Source organism: Antrostomus carolinensis, unplaced genomic scaffold (genome assembly GCF_000700745.2).
Source record: "Antrostomus carolinensis isolate BGI_N321 unplaced genomic scaffold, ASM70074v2 scaffold5963, whole genome shotgun sequence".
Classification (NCBI taxonomy): domain Eukaryota; kingdom Metazoa; phylum Chordata; class Aves; order Caprimulgiformes; family Caprimulgidae; genus Antrostomus; species Antrostomus carolinensis.
The window spans coordinates 8617-30211 of record NW_010307157.1 but is presented as its reverse complement, the minus strand read 5'-3'; the positions used below and the strand labels follow the sequence as shown (position 1 = coordinate 30211).

Below are 21595 nucleotides of genomic sequence, written 5' to 3'. Positions count from 1 at the left end.
CTGCTGCTGATTTGAGTTGAGGGATCATCAGGAGAAAATGCTTTCCCACTTTCTTCCACATCTGAAATCCCAAGTAACATCCTAACTTTGAAATTCCTTGCCCAGAGGATGCCAGTATCCTTCTTGGCTGCTTGTAATCACCCTGCCTGCCAACAGCAGCACAACCAGCATGATCAGATGAGAGAGCTGGGGAAACAGAGACTAATCCTTTTTGAACTACCAAGCTGGCTCTAAGTATTCAAAAAATAGGGACAGAGGCCCAATTCTGGGTCTCTATTTGTGCCATATGCGTGACACATGCAAGTTCTACTGTCATCTCTTTTTCTGCATCCTTGGAATATAATGGGTCTCATGAATGGGTGGTGGCAGAGTCATAACTGGCACAGGTACTCGCCTAGATTTGTTTTAGGTTTTTAACAATTTCATTTTTCATAGAAGCACTATAAAAGATAAACCATACAATTAACTAAAAAAAAAAAACCAAAACAAAAAAACAAAAACAACAAAAACCCAACCAAACAAAAAAAAACCCAAAACAAAAAAACCCCACCACACCCCAAAAACCAGGGATGTGGTTTCTGGAGCCAGGGACACCTGTGAGCCAAGACAAACTGGTCCATGACAAGGTACACCCAGTGGCCGTGGCACCCGAAGCACTCTGTCCCTGATGGCTGTGGCACCCAGAGTATTGGCTACCTTATAGTGTGGTTCTCTGGCACAATGTCACTGGGGTGCTGGAGTGTTCTCCTAGTTATGGAGATGCTGGGGCAGCAGCTAGCCTCCAGAATGCATATACCTCTGGTACCTGGGCAAGCCTGAGAAGACCTATATTTAAACATCCCCCTCTGCTGCAGATCTGTTTATGTTTATACACATCTATTTTTGTAAAATTCCCCCAAATTAGTTATGTGTTTACTTTTTGCCATCATCTAATCGTCAACTCAAAGGGTAAGTTGATGTTCTATATTTAATCTAGATGTTCAGTAGGTTGTACCAAGTAAGAGATTTTTGTTTTTTTCCCTAGGATGTCTTACTGCTCTCTCCTTCTTCCTGTACTATTGCAGCTTCTATATCTGCTCTTCTTTCTCTCTGCAACCAAGAGGCATGTGTCAGTGAGAGTATTTGTGTGACTTTCTAAACATATTTGAAATAATTTGCCTCCAGAAAGTGATTGTGGTCTGTTTACCATGAGAAGAGTAGCAGCAGTCCTGATGTGAACTGAAATATCAGATGTTTATGGAAAATGACATGGCAAAGCTGTTTACCATATGGTATACAAGACACAGTGATACTAGACCATCTCTTTTTTCCCGGCAGTTTGTTGGGAAAAAATAGAATGCAGTAATGCAATTTGTGTATTCTTCTGTATTTTCTATGTGCCTTTAAGAGAAAGCGTGACAGTGCTTTCTTAGCCAGGTCATGGGATATAAGTATAATATTAGTTATTATTTATACTGAGCCTGTATCTTGAGACTTCTGTACGAAATTGAGGACCCAGTCAGATATGTGTAGTAAGGATCATAGTAGGACATTTCTGAGATTCAAAGTGCAGATCACTTCAAGTTAGGATGTTTCTGGTGACACCTTTCATTCACAACTGTTCACAGCATCTCCCTCTGTCCCTTCTTTCATTTCTCTGTTTCAAGGTCCTCTGACAGCTGTTGTTCACTCTTGATTATGGCATCTTAGTTGCACCAGTGCAGAGACTTGTAAGCTGACTCAGTGCCAGCCAGCATGGGTCTAGAGACAATGTGGTTAAGTTTACATGGAGCTGCAAGCTATGGATTTACTAGCTTCGATCAGCACATTCATGGGAGTCTCTGCATTGCATCCTAATTGTGTTCCCTAACCATATTCACATGCTACCCCATGTGGTTTATTTGCGTGAAGATGCTCTCTGAGGTAAAGCAAGAACTAGCTCTGTGAAGCTTACTGGCTCTCTGCAGACTGAGTTTGGGAGTTGCTGTTTCACTGTCTCTTTGGTCTTGAACTTGTGCTCATCATCAAGATGGTGTGTTGCAGGGAACAAAGCAGATGGGGTAAAGAGCCTGAGTTCAAACTCTGTGTCTTAACATGCCTACTTCAAGTAAGTATCTGTATTTACACACTGTCCTCTTAATCTCATTTGATTTAGGTTGTATGGTTGGACCCTGGAAATGGGATGTCAGTCCCGTTCAGGGAGCATAAAGGAAGAAAGAAAATCTCCCAGTTACTGCTGCCGTGACAGCGAGTGAGAGCAAGAGCAGGAAAATGTCGACAGTCACATCGGCAATCCAGGCTCCTCAGGGCCCTGTGAATCCACCACCTCCGGAGGTCACTAATCCTAATAAACCTGGCCGGAAGACCAACCAATTACAATATATGCAAAATGTTGTGGTTAAGACCTTGTGGAAGCATCAGTTTGCTTGGCCTTTCTACCAACCTGTTGATGCAATTAAATTGAATTTGCCAGTACGTATCTATCATCTTCTGCTCAGTATTCTTGTTCTTAGGAAGCTTTGTGTAGGTGAGATCAGTTTTTTGATCACTGGATCAGAATGGTTAGATTGCTTTTGGGGATTTCCTTGAATTCTCTTAGATTTGCTGAATTGGAAGATATGTCTTTCAGAGCTGGAGAGGTGCAGGTCTCTGAAGGTGAAAACTGCTTCTCGCTTAGTGAGAGAAGAGAAGAGCACCCAGGAAAACTGTCTTAGAGCAAGGAGGTGCAGGTCTCTGAAGGTGAAAACTGCTTTTCGCTTAGTGAGAGAAGAGCACCCAGGAAAACTGTCTAAGAGCAACTGAAGTGTAGTGCTTTGTTTGTAGCTCACATCTTTACTTTTAGGGGTCTTCACCCCTTGTCCCCCACACTTTTCTGAGCCTTTGGTATTGGGCTCAACGTAACTTGTGTTTTTGACAGGCTTTCTGGATTTGCCACTGACTTCAGTGTTGAGGGTGTTAGGAGAAGCTAATTACCAAGGGTACTTTGAAGCTATGTTTTCAAATGCTGTACTGGAAGTAGAAAGTATAGAACAGCTAGTTGCATTTACCCATCTACCGGTCTCTCTCAGACCAGATAGCACAAGATAGCCCAGTTACTCATAAATTACCAAAGTTTATTAAGCTGCTTTCTTCCAGGGGACAGATACACACACTCTTTACCTCTTCAAAGGGGTCCTCTGAGTGTAAAAACTCAGGAGTGGAGGCATACCCTTACCCACCTGCTTCACTGAAATACGGACACCACCACTCCCCCTGTCCTCCCTGCTGTCTGCTCAGCTGGGCAGCCCATTACAAATGAACTCTGGCTGCTTTGAGCAAGAGAGTTAGATGTAGGATTTTGGGGAACATGGTTCTAGGATGGAAGGTCAAGAGAGCTCCAGTAAGTGCAGGTTAGAACCCAGTTTCACGGACTGGATCAGGAGACTTTTGAACTCTGTAATGTTGTTGATGGATACTATTTAAAGCACTAGCCAAAAGAATAAAACATTTTAACAGCTGTATAGTATTTCTCTAGGTCTGTGCTCCTCTGTGTCTTATTTTTGTGGCTTTAGTTTCTCAGTGAGGTGTTTTAAGGTGGTTCTATGGCAAATTATCAGAAAATTTAAAGGAGTCACTTGGAAGAATAATTGTTGTTCACATGTGACCTAAATCTGCACAAGCCCAGAGGCCAGCAGGATTTGACTTCTCTGCCCTAGCATGCCTTACCTGGAAATATTGGTGTCTTGGGTCATGCTTGCTGGTTGGGTTGAGAGAGTGGCCAGTGGCTGTACGTGGCTTCGTGTGCACGTGCAGTAAGAAGGCTTGCTGCTTTTCTCCAGAATGAGAAAATTACAGTGTATAACCTTGTGTGCCTAGAGCCTCTCCAGGTTAATCACAGCCTCTGCACATGCTTGAGACCAGCCTGGAAACTGGTTAGCTTTTGTGGAAGCTTTTTAAGGACTGAAAAGCCCTTAAAAGAGAGACTGAAATTTTTAGCACAGTCTTAGCCAGTGCTGGCACTGGTAAACTTCTGTAAGTGCCCGAGGCAGTCTTTTAAAACGAGAAGCAGAAAAGCTGCTTCCCAAATTGCAGCCAGTCCAGCGTTAAAGGAAACACCCTGCCAAAGCTGATGCTGGACCTGCATCCCCAGCTTCTGGTCCCATGCAAGCATGAAGCACGCTGCCGTGGTGATAGTCTAGCTGTGAAGTGACACACCCTCTCGCTCTGCAGCACAATCCAAAATGGCCTTGTAATGGGGTATCGAGGCTGCAAACAGCTTCCAGGGAGAGCTGCTCAGAAAGCATGTTTTTCTTCCACATATTAACAGCTGTCCTTTTAAAAAAGCTGGTAATGTCTTAAGTAGCCATTTGTATGTGTGTCTGAGGACATATTTGGATGAGTTGTGGAAGTTTGGTGGTTGTGGAAGGAGTTCTGGTGCTTTGTAGTCAAGTTCATAATAATGATAGACTAAAAGTCTACAAATTAGAAAATAAATGAAAGCAGAGGTGATATTTGCAATTTGCATAAAAATTTGGGGATGTGGGGTTTTTTGGGAGGGAGAATGAGAAAGCTGGGACTAAAGGGAGATGTGAACAACACTTAGTGTATCAGGAGATGTAATGTCTTTCCTGTTTTTCCAACAGGATTATCACAAAATAATAAAAAACCCCATGGACATGGGGACGATCAAGAAGCGCCTGGAACACAACTATTACTGGAGTGCCAGTGAATGTATGCAGGATTTCAACACCATGTTTACAAATTGTTACATTTATAACAAGGTAAAGAGCTCAGACAAGCCTTTAGCTGGTGCATTGCCTAGAAAAGACCCACCTACAACTGTTACGGTGCAGGTTTTGAACTCGGCCAGCTCTGCTATGCTCCGGGCCCTCCTTGCAAGGATTTGAAATGCCACTAATTGCAACCACATTACTTGAAATGCACAAAGCTGTCTTTGTGCTCTCTTTCTTCCCCCGGACTAGTTAAAATGGCAAAATAGGCCTCTTAATTATAGGTAGACTTCTGTTCTGGGGTCATGTAGCAAGTTTTTACTCCTTTTATTTTCAGTTAGGAATTCTTTAAGATGAGCTACAGTTTATGCAGTGCTTTGCAAGTGTTCTGTGAGGTATTAGTGCTATGTGTTACACCAGCTGTCTAGCAGTAAGTACTATCTCTAAGCAGCAGAGAACAGTTCAGGAAGCATAACTCTGTTCTTTGCCTATGTCTAGTCCATAGTTGCACAGCTTTAGATTGCTTATTATTGTTTTGGGTTTGGCTTGTTTGCTGTTTTGTTAGGTTATTAAAAGCCTCTATTCTTTGTATTATGTTTTCTGCGGTGGTTTGTCATCATTGACCCATTCTGGAGAACACACTGAAATAAATTAATTAGTTTGAGCCACAGAGTATGTGTTACTCTTCCCTTGGACCTGCTGGCAAGCAGCGGAGCGCAGCTCATCTGTTCTAGTTTCCTGCTTCCACAGTGATGCTAGTTATCAGGCTCCTACTGGAAATCCTGATGACTCTCTGGATGCAGCATACTTAGAGGCTGTAATTCTTGCATGCTAACTAGAATAGAAGAGCAGGAGGGCAGCATGCAAGGAGGGAGAAGAGCTAGCCTGTTTATTGCCGGAGCTTGGATACCATTGTTTATTTGAAGGGCAGTGTTCATTGGGGATTTCAAAGCCTGATCTTGAACCTCTTTGCTTCTAATATGTGGATGATACAGCATGGGCTTGTATTCTTCTTTTGCAGCCCACAGATGACATTGTCCTCATGGCTCAAGCCCTGGAGAAGATATTTCTGCAGAAGGTTGCCCAGATGCCTCAAGAGGAAGTTGAATTATTACCCCCAGTTCCTAAAGGCAAAGGTCGCAAGCCATCAGCAGGCACACAGAGTGCAGGTATTAAGCCAGTCCAGTGACAGTAACTGTAATGAGCCTGTTGCTGAGGCCTGATCCACCTTCCAAGCTGCCTGGCTTTGCAAATGGTGAGGAGGCTAGGAAGGGAGCACATAGTCTAATGTTTAAAGCAGTGGAGGAAAGTGCGAGCTGTCTGGGTAATGTTCACCCAGTGTTTCAGGGCTTGTCTGTCTTAAGGCCACTCTGCATTTGTCACGCAAGCATCTTACTAGCTGTGACTTACCATCCATGCAGCGCTTCAGTGAGGGAGGGCAATGCTGTTTCTTCTGTATGCAAAGAAGAAACCAAGGCAAGAAGAGGCAAGGTAGTTAGATGTGCCAGTTTGTTGCAAGTGACAGACCACGGTGTAGAACGCCTTTCTAGACCTGGGTCTCCACAGCTCACCTGAGGTCCTGGCAGAAGTCTGACACAGCACAAACTTTGACTCAAATCTTGCCAATCCCCTAAACACCGTATAACGTTTCTCTTTTGCACACATGGTTGCAACATCATAAAGTTTGATCAACAGAAAGGATTTGTTAAGCCATTGCAAAAGGCTGTGTAGACCATTGCATGTTGGTAGAAAGTATGTTTAGCTAAGCTTACCTAGAGTTGATTTTAAATTGATTTAGGACTAAAACATCTGTAAGCACGGTAAAACTGTTCATAAAGGAGCTTGTGTGGGCTGAATTAAACTGTTGCAGATTTTTTCCTGTAAACAAGGTCTAACTGTTGCTCAGGGAAAGTCAACTGTTCCTCTTTGTTTTACCACATCTCAGGTGCCAAGTGGAGCTACAACTTCATCCAAGCTCAGAGAAATTTGTGGTGATGTCTTTTCAGCATCCTTTGATAAAAACTGCTATAAAAAACACAGAACTTTGGTTATCAGTTACTAGATTTGTCCCCCTTAACATGACACTAGTAGGCAGTTCTTTAACGGTGCAGGTCTAGCATAAGAAACATTTGCCTGGCTATTGAGAGACTTAAGCTCTACTGCCAGCTCTGTTTCTTTTGCTGTGTAACTTGTATCAAATCGAAAGTGCTTTGGACTCTTAGGTGTTCAGCTGGCAGTAGGGGAGTGGTTGTTACCATTTGTCATGTATGATGCTCCCAGGTTGAGGTCTGTGCAGGGCAGCAGCTGTTCAAAAGGACCGTCTCCCTCCGTTCCCTCTCCTTGAGCTCCTGCTCTCTTGCTAAGTGCAGGGTGGCTCTGAGAGCACATGAGGGATGAAGACTATCCCAAAGCAACACATGCCCAATATGCAAAGCTTGGAGTCTTTTGCTTGCATGTGGCTGGCCTAAAGCTCCTGGTATGAGGACTTAGGTCAGTGATTTCTCATTTTTTGTTGACCCTGGGTAACAGCACCAAGCAAATCGCACTGTGTCCTTTGTGTTCTTCTTGTGGCCCTGGACTGGGAGCCTTTTGCCAAGCCTGTGATTGCGCAGTCCAGTGTCACTTTGTTCCCAGTGTCTTGTCAGCACTTGTAACCATCAGTATGTTGCAGTACATTTTCACTTTGTCGTTTGAAAGGAGCGCAGCAAGCAGTGGCCGTGTCTTCCGTCTCCCCGCCGGCCCCGTTCCAGAACGTCCCTCCAGCCGTGTCTCAGACGCCCGTCATTGCTGCCACCCCTGTGCCAACCATCACTGCTAATGTCCCGCCTGTCACTGCCCCTCCTGCCGCTGCTCCCCCTCCGCCTACTGCTCCGATAATGCCCGTGGTGCCTCCTACGCCACCGGTAGTCAAGGTAAATGGAGAACTCCATCCCTTTCTCTTCAGAAGGCAATGTTGCTAAGCAGTGCTTTCTATTCATCCCCTCACTTCTGGTTACGTACATTCCTTCTCTTTGTATTGACTCCTTGCCTCTCTGGTCATCATTGTCCCTTTGGGGTGTGCTCGGACAAGTGCTTGCTGTCGAGTTTGAGAGGATTGAGAAAAGTTTTGCCAGTTTTACCACACCCCAGCTAAAATGATGTCATCTGTAATTGCTCCAACGCAGTTACAAGCTCTCATCTGACCCTGGTCTTAGCTAGTGCTGATGCTCCATAACGCGAAGGCTGTTGGAGACTTCCCCCATTTTGTACCATATAGCCCAAAGCATCTCTTCCCTCTGTAACTGACCCCCCAATTTCACTGGGACTGTTCCTTTAAGGTTTACAGACTCCAGCATTAGGAATATTCATCTCTGCTATGAACCAGTTCAAGACAAGCCTGTCACTCCAGCTGGAGGAGGCGGATGTTGCCTGCAGGTTTTGGGTGCATTAGTTCTGTCTTCCTTACCGAGTAATCTTCTGGGAGTTGCCATTGGTGTTTTGCTATTTACTATGTTAATTTATGGGTAAATTAAAATGTTGCTCTAAATAATTGGAATTTTCCTAGAAAGCTATGTATTGCTTTAAAAATGATGAAAGCATAGCTTAGAGAAAGCTGGGGTTTTTTCTAGACTGTGAAATTAACTGCAACAGTACTGGTGTTCTCTGTGAGGTTGCGTGGGCCAGCAGAGCTGCAGAATTGTTTTACTTATTTAACCCTATAGCTTGAGAATTGTCAGATAAATTGTAAGTCAGAACTTCTTACAGCTAAGCTGTCCTCTTCAGAAGCCTGTCTCATACTTTAGTTTCTGTCCAAATAACTTGCTTCTGAGAATCAATTTAATTTTCAAACTCAAAGTTGAACCCAGAAGTGAGTTTGCCAAATACAGGCTGCAGAGTTAATACTGCCTGGGATTTGCTTAAGATTTCCCTTAGATTTCTCAGAGGAACTTTTTCCTCTTTCTCTCTCTCTCTAGAGAAGTAAATCCTTCATAGAAGCATGAGAGAGCTGACTGCATTGTCACAGCTTGAGTTTATGCGAGAGAGGTTTCATTTGCTTAAGGCAAAATCATTAAATTCTTGCTCTTGTCCATAAGTGATCTACCTTAGTACACCCACTAAATACAAGGGAGCGAGGGCTCATGGGTCTTTGGTGATTAATATGCTTTGGTTCAGAACATAGAGCCTGATCCTGCCACTGGGGACTCAAACATGTGGTTAAGTTACTGACACTAAGTCACGATGCATCAGCTGAGCTGCAGTAATCGACTGGGCGCACTCCTTTCCCTTGGCAAAAATGAGGTAAGAGTCCTTAGTTTAAATCTCAGTGAAATACATAGAACTAACACATTTTGCATCATGTTTGGGGTTGGGCTGGAGACGTGCAAATAGCTGGTTACTGTGGCTCAGATGACATATAGTAATACATCATGTTGTAGTCACTGAATTGCGTGTTGAAGCCTCTAGTCCCAAGTCCCATTTATCCCAGTGAAGTAATTGTATTTTCTGTCAGGGGACAGGCAGATCTCAAAAATAAGGGTGAACTGTGCTAGGTTTCTGCTAGTGTAGCACGAGAGCTGGGCACGTACTCATGAAGCCTGTCCATCTGCTGTTTCAGAAAAAGGGAGTGAAGCGGAAAGCAGACACGACAACCCCCACCACCTCTGCAATCACTGCCAGCCGAAGCGAGTCGCCCACACCCCTCTCAGACCCCAAGCAGGCCAAAATCATCGCTCGACGGGAGAGCGGCGGCCGGCCCATCAAACCACCAAAGAAAGACCTTGAAGACGGAGAGGTCCCGCAGCATGCAGGGAAGAAGGGCAAACTCTCTGAGCACCTCAAGTACTGTGACAGCATTCTCAAAGAGATGCTCTCAAAGAAGCATGCAGCCTATGCATGGCCCTTTTACAAGCCTGTTGATGCAGAGGCCTTGGAATTACATGACTATCACGATATTATCAAACACCCCATGGATCTCAGTACTGTTAAAGTACGTCCACATTTCCCACCTCTTTTGCAGGGTGTCACAGCCCTCTGGTTGCAGAGGGCTGGCTCCTTCTGGGGGAGGGGGAAGGGACAAGGGTGCAAAACTGAACTTGTTTGGATATCCTCTGGATATTTTAATATTTTGTTTCCTTCCCTTCTCTTTTTTTTTTCCCTGTAACTTGGGACATCTATTTTTTTTCTGCACTGCAAAGCAGACGGTACAATGGCATCCTCTCCTCTTTGTGGATAATCCAGCTATTTAAACTTGTGTCCTTGGGATTGTGTTGCACTCTGAGAGAAGAGGTGCTGTATTTCATAGGATTCGATTGATAGTATCCCATTTCCAGAAACTGCTGCCTGCTTACTTGTTGGCATGATGCGTGGTCCAGATAGGCTTACACTGAGCAATTCCAACCAAAACATGATGATCACCTGGCACTCAGGGAGGGGAGGAAATACTGTGATGCTTGTGCAGTTCATGCTTGGCTCTTCAAGAGCTTAGCTTAGTATGGGCCAATGTTAAAGGTGTTTTTCCCAGTAGGCTGAGAGGTTTCTCTGAATCCCTCCTAAATATCCATGGAGCAAAGCTGTGGTTTTTTTTTTCTTGTTCTAATCTTTTGCTTGTCAGCCAGCTATTGGAATCGGTGTTGGTGGAGGTGAGACTTTCTTGAAGGTGTTCCTGCTGGCTTTCATTAGCATGCCATCTGAGCCAATGTCTGAGACTGTCTAAATGCCCAGGTGACAAAAAGGCAGCTGCGTTCATTTTTTTTTTTTTTCCTCATGTTCCTTGGCAAATCCTCCCCTCACAGGGCTGTTGTGAGGACAGATATCTGGAAGGCACTATCTAAGTACTAATTATAATTATTATTGACTGGGTTTGTACAGAAAAAACTGTCTCGGTTGGCAAAAGCATCGGAAGCTGGCTGTGGTGGAGCTGGGCTTGGAGACTGTTCTTCTCCTGAGCTTGCAGTGCCCTTTGCAATGTTTACAGGAGCCAGTGCAATGTGCAGTGTTTAAGCTGAGCTGTGTTAAAGGCCTGCAGCAATTTCTTGGGAGGAGAAGCAGGCAAGACGAAGGGTGAGTTGAGCTGCAGGCAAGAAGAGGGAGCCTGAAATGTGGTGGTAAAAGCAGGAGAAATGGCTAGGTTGAACACAGTAGTCTGCAAAGCTGGCTACCTGAGTTTAATGTTCTGCTGATAGAAGAAGGCCCCAGTGTTTTCTTGTGCAAGTTTCCATTTTCTCTTGCTCTTGAGCGTGGATGCAGAAGGAAGAAACTCCTCTCAGTTTTGGTACTGCAGTGTATTCGCCATTGTGCTGATCTTGGATGCCCAGTGCTGAAGGCCTACTTAATCCTTGTACGTTGTTTTAATTATGTGGCTTGCTGTCAAGATCTGCTCACTTCACTTTGCATTGGAGTTGTTCTTCTCCATGAGCTTGGAGGTCTACCCTCATGGCTTGGATCATAGGCTAATGGATAATTGAGGTCGGTCAGGAAGCCTCCCTCCTGCTCAGGGTAGGGTCATTTACACACTCTGGTCTGTTCCCATCCTAGATGAACTTGTTGTTACTGTACTGACTTTAGTGGGGCTGCTGGTTAACCTATTCTTTTCAGACCTGGTCTCAGCTCAGCATGTCCTCTTGACTTCCTAGGAATGCTGTGGGTCTCCAGAGATACCTGCAGCCTGGTAGATCAAACCCTGGGTGAATGCAGTAAGATAAGAGATGGGAAGAGTGAAATCCTGACTCTGTCAAAGCTGGTATTTCCATGTCTGGTTAGGTGGCTTGTTATTGCAAGGGATCCTGTGACAAACTGTAAAATCTAGGGGCAAAACTGGTTTCTTAGATTGGTGACTTCTTCACACTTCATAGTCCTAACTTTCTTCTAAAAAGTGCGCACCTCTGATTGCACTTCCTCTGCAAGTACAGGTGATAGTCTCCCTCTGCACCTAACTAGTATAGGACAGAAAACTGGTCTGCACTGGAGACCCAGGGGAGTCTTGCGCATAAAGACTCTGAATTTGTCTTTCCACATGGTAGTATTTTTCTTAATAAACTTGTTTGAAGTGCTGTCTGGTACTGTTTTTTTATGGACTGTTTTATTATCATTGTTCTTGGCCTGTAGATCATAGTGTGACTTCTCCAAGATGCAGTCTATAATACATTAGCTGCGTGGAACAGAAACCTGCCATTTGCAGGTGGTGTAATTCTCCAGTGTCAGGGACTTTTCTCTGTAGCTCTGAAAGGTTTTAGATTTAATTCTGCACAAGTGACAATGGCTGTGGTAAAGCAGCACAGCTAATGGCCTTCAAACTAATCTTGAAGGAATTATGTGAGAAAGTAAAACATAAGCATTGCTGCAGCTATTGTAGACTCTGCAATACCTGGTTACTTGTCACTTTGGCTCTCTGGTTATATCCTTCATGTACAGGAGCTTTTTTTTTTTCCCAGGCTGTGCACCCAGCAGAGGTGTGCTTCAGAAGGATTTGGAGATTTTCTCTGTGTGGTGGAGGAGGCAGGTTAGCTGTTGTGACTGTGCTGGTGGCAGGTGAGAGGTGGAGGTGATGTAGCTGAGCTTGTTGCAGCCAGGAGCAGAGGGGTGTGCTGGAGCGCCATGGTGGAGGCTAGGACTGACAGTGGTGAGAGTTGAAGGGACAAGATCAGTGAGTTCATCTCCATCTTGGTTCTCTGTTTGTCATCACAGAGGGGGAAAGAGCAGAGCTGCTTGGAGTAGAGAGAGGAAAGGATGAAAGCATGGGGATAGAGGGGGGCAGAAGCATGGGTTATGCTTTAAAAACTGAGTCAGCAGCCCAAATACCATGAAGAAGGTGAAAGGCTTGCTGTGAAGCTGTAGCAGCACTGTGCTTCCACTGGCCTGTCTACAGGCAAACAGGGACCACTTGCAGTACTTTCACATGCCCCTCTCTGATGCTGGGGAGCTTCGGTGTGGGCAAGCAGGGTGCTGTGCCTTCAGTGGAACTGGGGGGAACCTGGAACACCTCTTCTCTTGCTCCATGCTTTGGCTGAGAGGTCACAAGAGCAGGGATGTGGATGTGTCTTGGTTTATTCAGTGACAAACAAGCAACAGTCCTTGCCATGCAAGAGGATTTATATAAGCTGTTTACTTTTGGAATGAAGAGTTACCTCTAGGGATGTAACTGCTCACCGGTTAACTTTCTTGCAGTGAATTCCTGTGGTTTCAGAGCAGCTGAGTTCAGGGTCTTGAAAGTAAGGAGACATTCTTTGGGGGAATTTTTAAAGATTTCTTAAGTTGTGCTTCTTCTAGAGTACAAACACAGCTTCACAAAGCAGCTGCTCTTGTTGAGGTGGTTTCTGTAAGGTGCAGTTAGGCCCCCAGGAATCAGGCTGAGTCTTTGTTAGCTGGTAGAGATGGCATTTTCTATGCCTAAGTCACTAGACCTGTGTGGCCCTGCCCTAATGCCATGTCCAGGGCATATGTTTTGAGGACAGATTGATGTCTAGTTTAGTCTTGGAGAGGAGAAAATGGAATGGGGACATTTTAGATCTTCAAACATGTAAAAGATTGCAGCAAGAAGGAAGGGAACAAAGGTTTTTTTTTCTGTATCGTCTGTAGGCAGGACAAAGCTTACCTTAGAGTAAGAGACATATTAAACATTAAGAAACAAATTTATGAACATTTAAGAGTATTAAACGTATTTGATTGTTGAGGGGAAAAATGAGATTGCTGTGGTAGATATTGCATGGGGCAGAGAATGGGCTAGCTGGCCTCCCAGCACCTCTGCCAGTCCTACTTGTCTATGACTCCTGATTTGCAATTGTAAATGTAAACTTTTTTTAAGCACCTGAGTGTCTTAAAGTGAGTTTGTAACCAAAGATATTCCAGCCCACCAATTTAAAGTCTTTTTTTTTTTTTTTTTTCCTTTTGCTAATTAATTAGTCTTTAGAAGAAAACAAAACGAAAATCCACAGATTAAAACTATTGGTCTAGAGAACTGTTGGGTTTGGATGAAAGCAAAGCCTGAGACACTGGAATGTATTTCATAGGCAATAATCAGCCATTGAGTGTGCCAAACAAATATAAGTGCATCAAAAAGGCCTTTCATGCAGTAAGACATATTTTTAAATAAATAGGCCCTTTCGTTTGAACATATGTTTTGCTTTGGAATTGGCCTGAGACACTTTTCAGACAAGGCGAGCTTTCCTTCAGACAGGAGAAGCACAAACCTATTTCCCTTTCTGTCTCTGTGGTGTGGCTTTGAGACTTTCTCCTAGATTATTCACCAAGAAAATGAGGTTTTGTGACAAAAGTTTGACAGATGTCTGGCTGCAGTGCCACAGGGAGTAAGGCTGCAGGAATATCGCCATCCTGCGTGCAGCTTCCTCTGAAGCTGCATCCCAGGAGGTGACATTCTGCCCTATTCAGAACAAAAACAGTTTTAGGAGTCATTGCAGTGTTTAAAGATAGTTACAAGGTCTGCCATGTAGCTGTGAAATCTGTGTAGCTTCCATTGAACAAATGGGCATTTTGCTTGCGTTAAGGTTTCTAGTGTGAGTTACAGACCCCAAGCAGCCCTGCTTTCTGCTTGGATCAGGGACGTGTCTTCCCCAGTCTCGTTTGCAGCCTGTCTAAGCAGCCCTGCTTTCTGCTTGGATCAGGGACCTGTCTTCCCCAGTCTCGTTTGCAGCCTATCTGCCAGTCGGCCCCTTCCCTTCACTGGGGCATACGGGTGCACAAGATTACAAAAGGGAGGCTTGCAAGCACTTGGCAAATAGAGAATTTCTTTAAACCCAGGTCTTGAATGCAAATGAAATCTAGTGTTAGCTTCTTTTTCCTTTTGGTAGGAGTAGTTGGAGCTAAGGTTTTATACATGGTAGTAATATAGGCATCAAATCAATTAAGTTCTAGGAATGCTATAAACTGTTGTCTAAACTAATGTCATTCAATCCCAAACAGCAAGAGAAATGGATGAAAGTGAGAGCTGAAAAATAAGAGAAAGGAACAAGGTGCAAATGTTTAGCTCCTGATACTTATCCTCCCTATGTTAGAAAATAACATTATGAATACATTCATAAAGGGTGATGTTTAGCTCCTGATACTTATCCTCCCTATATTAGAAAATAACATTATGAATACATTCATAAAGGGTGAATTCTCTATCCATTCTCTATCAGTTGGGCTTTTAAATCAAGAGTAGGTGTTGCAGTTTAAATGCCTATCTTGCTGTAAGAATCACCAAGCAAAATTCATGCCCTGTGTTACAGGAAGTTGGAGTTAGATGTGGTCATGATCTTTTTCTGCCCTTTCAGGTTTACAGGGCAAAAATACCCAAGCAGCACATAGAAATGCACGCTTAAGGTAATCCTGTAATTGTATCTTGGTTGTTTGTTGACTTCTGCCCTTCCCATCAATGATCCTTGATTACAATCTGATCCAGTAAGCTCTTTTGTCTAAATTACTCTATTTTCAAATGAATATGGGCCTTGAAAAGTTTACATAGTACTACCTAGAAAAAGAAAACGACTCAAATTGAGAATCTTAAAAGTGTTTAAACTGTTGTGGAACAATATCACCTTCTTTAGTTGTCTGGTGTTTCTTTGCTTGCTTGTTTTAAAAAACAAACTCTGAATGTTATTTAGGAACCAATGAGCCAGATCAAACTACTGTTCTCTTATAACAATGTGATTTTTTTTCTTTTGAGGCTGTTCTGAGCTGTCTCCAAGATGCATATGTCCTCCATGCAGTTGCTACAAATGCCTCTTGCTTATGGCTTTTTCTCCCCTTTCCCTTTGACTTGTTTGTTTGCAGAAAAAAATGGACAGTCGGGAATACCAGGATGCACAAGGTTTTGCAGCAGATATTCGGTTAATGTTCTCTAATTGTTACAAGTACAATCCTCCAGACCACGAAGTGGTAGCCATGGCCAGGAAGCTCCAGGTAAAGGTGTCGGCAAATGCATCTTCTAGAGTTACATCTAGTTCAGCTACAGGGTGTCCACTTAGAGATCCAAGTGTGGATCTGCTCTTGGCACCAACAAGGGAGAGTCAGTGATTCCTCCAGCCCTTGGAAGGAGCAGTGTTCTCTGCTGCAGAACTGTTAGCTATTCACATGCCACGGCCCAATGCGACATTCTGCTCCTGAAATGTTATATTAATTGCTGTAAAAAGTAATAGGGGGATTTTCTTGGGTTTACAGAATATGTATGCCCATCTGTACATTATTATTTACTTGTACAGCACCCTGTGTAGTGCAGTAAGACCCTGACCCATGGTGGGATGTCGGGTGTGTTTAAAAGGATAAAATGTGGTCTTGATGGCTGAGGTTCCTTTTGCCACCAGTCTTTCCCCCATTTTTGTAGGATGTCTTTGAGATGAGGTTTGCAAAGATGCCCGATGAGCCTGCAGAGGCCCCACCTCCTCCTCCGCCAACAGCACCAGTGGTGAGCAAAAGCACAGAGAGCAGTCACAGCAGTGAGGAGAGCTCTTCTGACTCAGATAGCTCCGACTCGGAAGAAGAACGAGCGACTCGGCTGGCAGAGCTCCAGGAGCAGGTATTGTCCCCCTGTACCACATCTGTGGAAGTGAGCTGTTTTGATTGTTGTGGTTGCAAACGCTTAAGCCGGGGCCTTTCTTACTATGCAGATGCACGATGCCAGATGCTACAGTGCTTACATGTGCTATTGTAATACAACAGAGCATAAATAGCTTATCTGGTCCCTCAAAGCAAGCTAGTACGAGAGCCAAGAAGTCAATCCAGGATTCCAGAGGCCGAGTTGTCAGCACTCTAGACAGGGCTATTAAGCTTTTTATTTGTCTCTATAAAACAAGAATTATGTTTTCATTTGAGTCAGCTTCTGTGTATTTGCACTGCATTTTTAAAAGAATTTCAAATCAAGCCAAGCCTCCTGAGTTCAATCACTGGACTGCTTCTTCACTGAATTTGGAATATACTTACATGTTGGGATGTAGAGGAAGGGTATGTGGAAGAGTCAGCTGTGTTGCCTTGAAGTCTGATTAATCTTTTCTCTGTTCTCCCCCAGCTAAAGGCTGTCCATGAGCAGCTAGCGGCGTTGTCACAAGCACCAGTGAACAAACCAAAGAAAAAAAAAGAGAAGAAGGAAAAAGAGAAGAAAAAGAAAGATAAAGAGAAGGAAAAGGAGAAGCACAAAGTAAAACCTGAAGAGGAAAAGAAACCCAAGGTGGCTCAACCACCAAAACAAACCCAACAGAAGAAAGCCCCAGCTAAGAAAGCAAACAGCACAACCACAGCTAACAGGTGAGTGCCTGCCTTCTGCAAGTTGCCTTGAGAGGAATGGCAAGAGCTTCCAGCCCACTTCTCCTGTCTGTGTTGGATTCATGGTGAAGCTCAGTTGTCAGAGCAGTTAATTTGCTGTTGAATAGTGTCCCCATTCCCAGACAACTCCAGGGAGTCTTTAAGTTAGAGCTGGCAATGGAACCATCATATTTCTGCTGTCCAACTCTCCTAGAATCCCTGCCTGATCACTCTCAGATAAGGTTTTGCTTTTTGCCTTTTGCACAGCCAGCAAGAACGTGCGGTTTCATTGCTGCCCTCCTGCTGCTACATAGGCTTGTTGTCATGCCTCACAGGGCTAAAATATAATAGGAGTAGGTCAGCTGAGCTCAGATTTCTGAACTTTTTCAGAAGTTGTGGTGCTGTTCAAGGCATCTGGCTAGAGATTCAAAGCCAAGAGCATTGGAGTGGTTGTTACAAGAGGGGTAGAAAAAAAGTTTATTGCTTCTGTGTACCCATGAATGTTTCCATGCTTACCAATCCCCCCAGGCAGCCCAAGAAAGGAGGCAAACAGGCATCTGCAACCTACGATTCAGACGAAGAGGAGGAAGGTCTACCCATGACCTATGATGAGAAACGACAACTCAGCTTGGACATCAACCGCCTGCCCGGGGAGAAGCTAGGCAGGGTGGTGCACATCATCCAGTCAAGGGAACCTTCCCTCAGAGACTCCAATCCCGATGAGATTGAAATAGATTTTGAAACATTGAAGCCCACAACTTTACGAGAACTGGAGAGATACGTGAAATCTTGTTTACAGAAAAAACAAAGGAAACCATTTTGTAAGTTACCTCCTGGGGCACACATTCCCCCACCATCTCTTGGGCTCAGCTTTGGAGTCAGGGCATGTGTGTTGAGACTCTTATCCAGCTGTTGGGTATGTGATGACGGGGATTTTCAGACTTTCTTTTCTCCCAAGAAAATGTACAGAAACTTCTTGTTTTTCTGTTCGTTCTTCCCATAATGTTATGCTGTGGACACCTGGAGGAATACTGTGTTCCTCTGCAAGACCTGTGTGATACCTTTATTACTTATCTAGAATCTAGAAGGCACTATAAAGGTTTCAGTCTCATTGTGTTAGGTGTTATGTGTATACATCTAGAAGGATCAGTTTCTTATCCTGAATAGTTTAGCATCTGATTAGGAAGGAAACAAAAAGCATGGTTGGGATCCAAAACACCAGGAGAATAAATACCTTGTACAAAGTCACCTGGGCAACCTGTGGATTCTGGGTGTAAGTGTCCAAGTTGTACATTCATCCAAAACTGCTCTTCATAGATGGTGTGATCTCACCGTATTACCCTCAGTCTCTATCAGATCAGAGGATTAATGTTAATGTGCTGCTAAGTGTGTGGCTCAGTACAGGACAGACTTTTCTTGTGCCTTATCCACAGAGAGGGAATTGTTGTGGCCCCTTCAGAGTTTAGCTCCAGCTGAATAGCAATAGGATCACTTACCTGAAGTGGTCCTGGCTCTGTCCATCTGTTTGTTGCACCTCCATTTCTTCACCGCAGGATTTTCACGTCGCCCTAAACAAAGCTCAGTCTTTGACACTTCTTTTTGCTTTTTAATACAGTGTTTTGATTCCCCCTCCCGAGTCTTTCACTGTTGGAATAGCTCAGGAAAAGATTTTCCAGAGTGGTTAGGAACACAAAGCATCCTTTTGTTTAGCCAAAGCGTAGAGTAATGTAGATAACCTCAGATGTCTGTCCGTCTGTTCCTCTGAGACTGGTGCACCCTGGGCTGGCAGGCTGGCTTGCCTGACCCCAGCCAGACTCTCCTGCTGGCTGGCTGCTCTCTGTTGTAATGCTTAATTTTCGAGGATGCACCCCCTTAGGACTGTGCATTCCAGATTTCTTTTTTTAAATCATTGCTTTAAGACAGCACACAGAAATATAGGTATTTCCTTGCTGGCTCAGGCAAAATATCTGGCTCCTGTCTTGTGCTTCTGATACTGGCCAACACCTGTGTCCAATTACCCCTTCTTTGGAGGGATATTTCTTCTCAGAGGTATGAGTATTTCTGGTTCTTCTCACCATTTCCATCCTAACTGATGCAGCTACATTCTTCTTGTCTGCCAGCCTTTGCCTCAGTCGGCTTTTAATTTGTCCTTTTTGTTTTGTTTTATATTTAAAGCAACATAAACCACAGTAGATTCTTGTGTGAGGCGTCTTAAATTTTAAAGGCAGATGCTTACTTTTGACAACTTTTAATGGGATGCTTTATTTTACAGGGCAGGCTGGCTGGTAAATAACCTGTAACTACAAGGTTATTACATGGATATTTCTATCTTCTAAAATACTTTCCAGACTGGATGATCTAGACAACTTCTTGTGTTGCCCTTTATCTGGGTTATGTAGTTGCTGTGGGTTCGTTTGATCTTAGCAGTGTCATTGTGGAGCAGTTGCACAGACTTACATGCCCTGTAAAATAAAGATGTCCAGTCTTTTTCACCTGCAATCATGCAGTTTCAGAAATTGTGCATTCCTCCTCCACAGCTGCAAGTGGAAAAAAGCAAGCAGCAAAGTCAAAAGAAGAGTTAGCTCAGGAAAAGAAGAAAGAACTAGAAAAACGGCTACAGGACGTCAGTGGGCAGCTAAACAACAAGAAACCTGCAAAGAAAGGTAATGGCTTTGGTTTTACTGTGCTAACAATGCCCAAAAAGTTGTGTAGGTTGAGAGACTTCCTAACTGAGGCAAAGCTGCTCCATTCTTGTAGCTTTGGGTTTCTCTCTTTGACAGTTGCCCCAGTTAGTCACTAGTGTAAGGGCGCAGCAAGTTACTGCTGCACACTGAGCTGTGTGGGGGCTGCTTTGGTCCCTGTCCAGGTGGAAGGTCTCCTGGGCTGTAAATGTGAGGTGTCTTGGAGACAGCTCATCCTTCAGAGGGAGGAGGATCATCTGCTGCGTGTTAGCCTGTGGAGGACTGCGCATACAGACCAGTAATGCAGAGCATCTAATGGGTGTTTTTTCCCCATTGTGGGTTTGAAATATCCCAAGCCCTCACAGAGTGTGAAAAAAATGGTACAGAAGGTTCTTCCAGTGCAAGCTAAGCCTCTTCCAGCTTTGCACAAGTCAAGCAGGGTTTTCTTGGGTTCAGAGGTTGCACTGAAGCATGCAAGGCTGTGAACTCTGGGTGCTCTGGGCTGCCTCACCATGAGCACCAAAGGGCTGCAGAGGACATTGCCCTTCTGTAGGGCTCCTGTGTGGATCCCAAACTTTCATGGTCACCTGCAGCCTGAGAAACCTTGATATCCACTGATGGGGCAGGCCTCATTGCAGCGAGGAAAAGTTTTGAGGGTAGATAAGCTGCTCAGGAAAAACAAAGTTGTGAATGAAACCATGGTGGATGAAGGCTGTGGGCAAACCTACTCTATTTGAGTTCCTTGCACGTAACCACGTTGCTGCCTTCTTCCCCACAGAGAAATCTGGCTCAGCTCCCTCTGGAGGCCCTTCCCGGCTCAGCAGCAGCAGCTCCTCGGAGTCCGGGAGCAGCAGCTCCAGCGGCTCCAGCTCAGACAGCAGCGATTCGGAATGAGTTATGGACACTTAGACACACAGAACCCAAAATGGACATCACCTTCACCGATGCTCTGCAGTGTTCCTTTCTCTCCTTAATATACTGCTTTTGTTCCACGGTGGTCAGGTTTATTTTTCTCTCTCTGACTTTTTTAATTTTATTTTTTAATTCAGTGTTATTAAAGGTATCTTCCATTTTTTTGGGGGCGCTCTTTTAATAGGTCAAAGATCTTTGTGTGCGCGCGCGTGTGTGTGTGAATAGACTTTATGACAAATAGTTCCCTTTGCATAAAGTCTCTAAAATACATTTTAACTGAAGAAGATTGGTTGAAAATGGAAGAACATTGAACTCTTAGCAGGAGACAAATAGAAAGTTCCACGAGGTTTGTAGTACATTTCCTTCCTGCCCCTTCCCTCTCCCCAGAATGTTCTCTTTGAATAAGCCTGCCTGGCTCACACAAGGTAATCTCTTTAAAATGGTACTGTATCTGAAAGATGTTGGCTTTTGAACTAGTTGGTGTATTTGTTATTAGCACTAGTATTCTTAATCTCAAAGTCTACAGTGTGATGAAAATGTCAGATGCTATCATCTTTTTACATAAAAACAAAAAATGAAAAAAATTCTCATGTACTGTGGATTGCTAACATGCTTTTTTTAAATCTTGGTAGAGGCATAGGCACCTGTTCAGGAACGTATTTAAGCATGAATTTGACTTTAAGCACCTGAGCAATATAAGTGGTTGCATTTCTTGCTTTTTCCACTCGAAATTTTCATTTTTCCTGGGGATATGTTGGGAAGAAGGGAGCAAGGGACACTCAGGTGTCTTGGGAATGCTATCAAATAGATGAATTCCAGGAAATGGACACTTGATGAAAGTTTTTATTTAATTGAAGACTGGGGGTTCTTTTTGCTGAAAGTTCTCAGCTGGACCTCAGAGTGATCCCTGCAGAGTGACCAAGGCAAGTCATATGCTCGTTACTAGACACATGCTTAAGTACTTTCTCCATGACAAGCGCCTCAGTCTGGGCTTAAAATAAAGGAGCACTTGAGCTCCAGCTGAGGCTGAGCTGGCAGGAATTGGAGAGATGTTGTGTGTTTGAGGGGTGGGGTTTTTTTGTTTGTTGTGTTTGGGTATTTTCC

At 44.1% G+C, this 21595-nt stretch overlaps 1 protein-coding gene across 1 annotated transcript; it reads left to right on the top strand.

Annotated features, from left to right (window-relative positions):
- The first annotated feature begins 2132 nt into the window (after positions 1–2132).
- Positions 2133–20473, top strand: BRD3 (bromodomain containing 3). The gene is made up of 11 exons (XM_010165325.2): positions 2133–2451; positions 4602–4739; positions 5710–5857; positions 7386–7600; positions 9283–9654; positions 15435–15563; positions 15985–16176; positions 16666–16901; positions 17427–17719; positions 19436–19561; positions 20358–20473. The coding sequence occupies exons 1-11, from the start codon at positions 2251–2253 to the stop codon at positions 20471–20473; spliced, it is 2166 nt and encodes a 721-aa protein (XP_010163627.1). The 5' UTR covers positions 2133–2250.
- The last annotated feature ends 1122 nt before the right edge of the window (positions 20474–21595 follow it).

Excerpts from the sequence above, each read along its gene's own strand:
- BRD3 (XM_010165325.2), top strand. The coding sequence starts at position 2,251 with ATGTCGACAGTCACATCGGCAATCCAGGCTCCTCAGGGCCCTGTGAAT. Across the intron at positions 7,601-9,282 it reads CTACGCCACCGGTAGTCAAG|AAAAAGGGAGTGAAGCGGAA; the intron begins GTAAATGGAGAA and ends CTGCTGTTTCAG. Across the intron at positions 17,720-19,435 it reads AAAACAAAGGAAACCATTTT|CTGCAAGTGGAAAAAAGCAA; the intron begins GTAAGTTACCTC and ends CCTCCTCCACAG.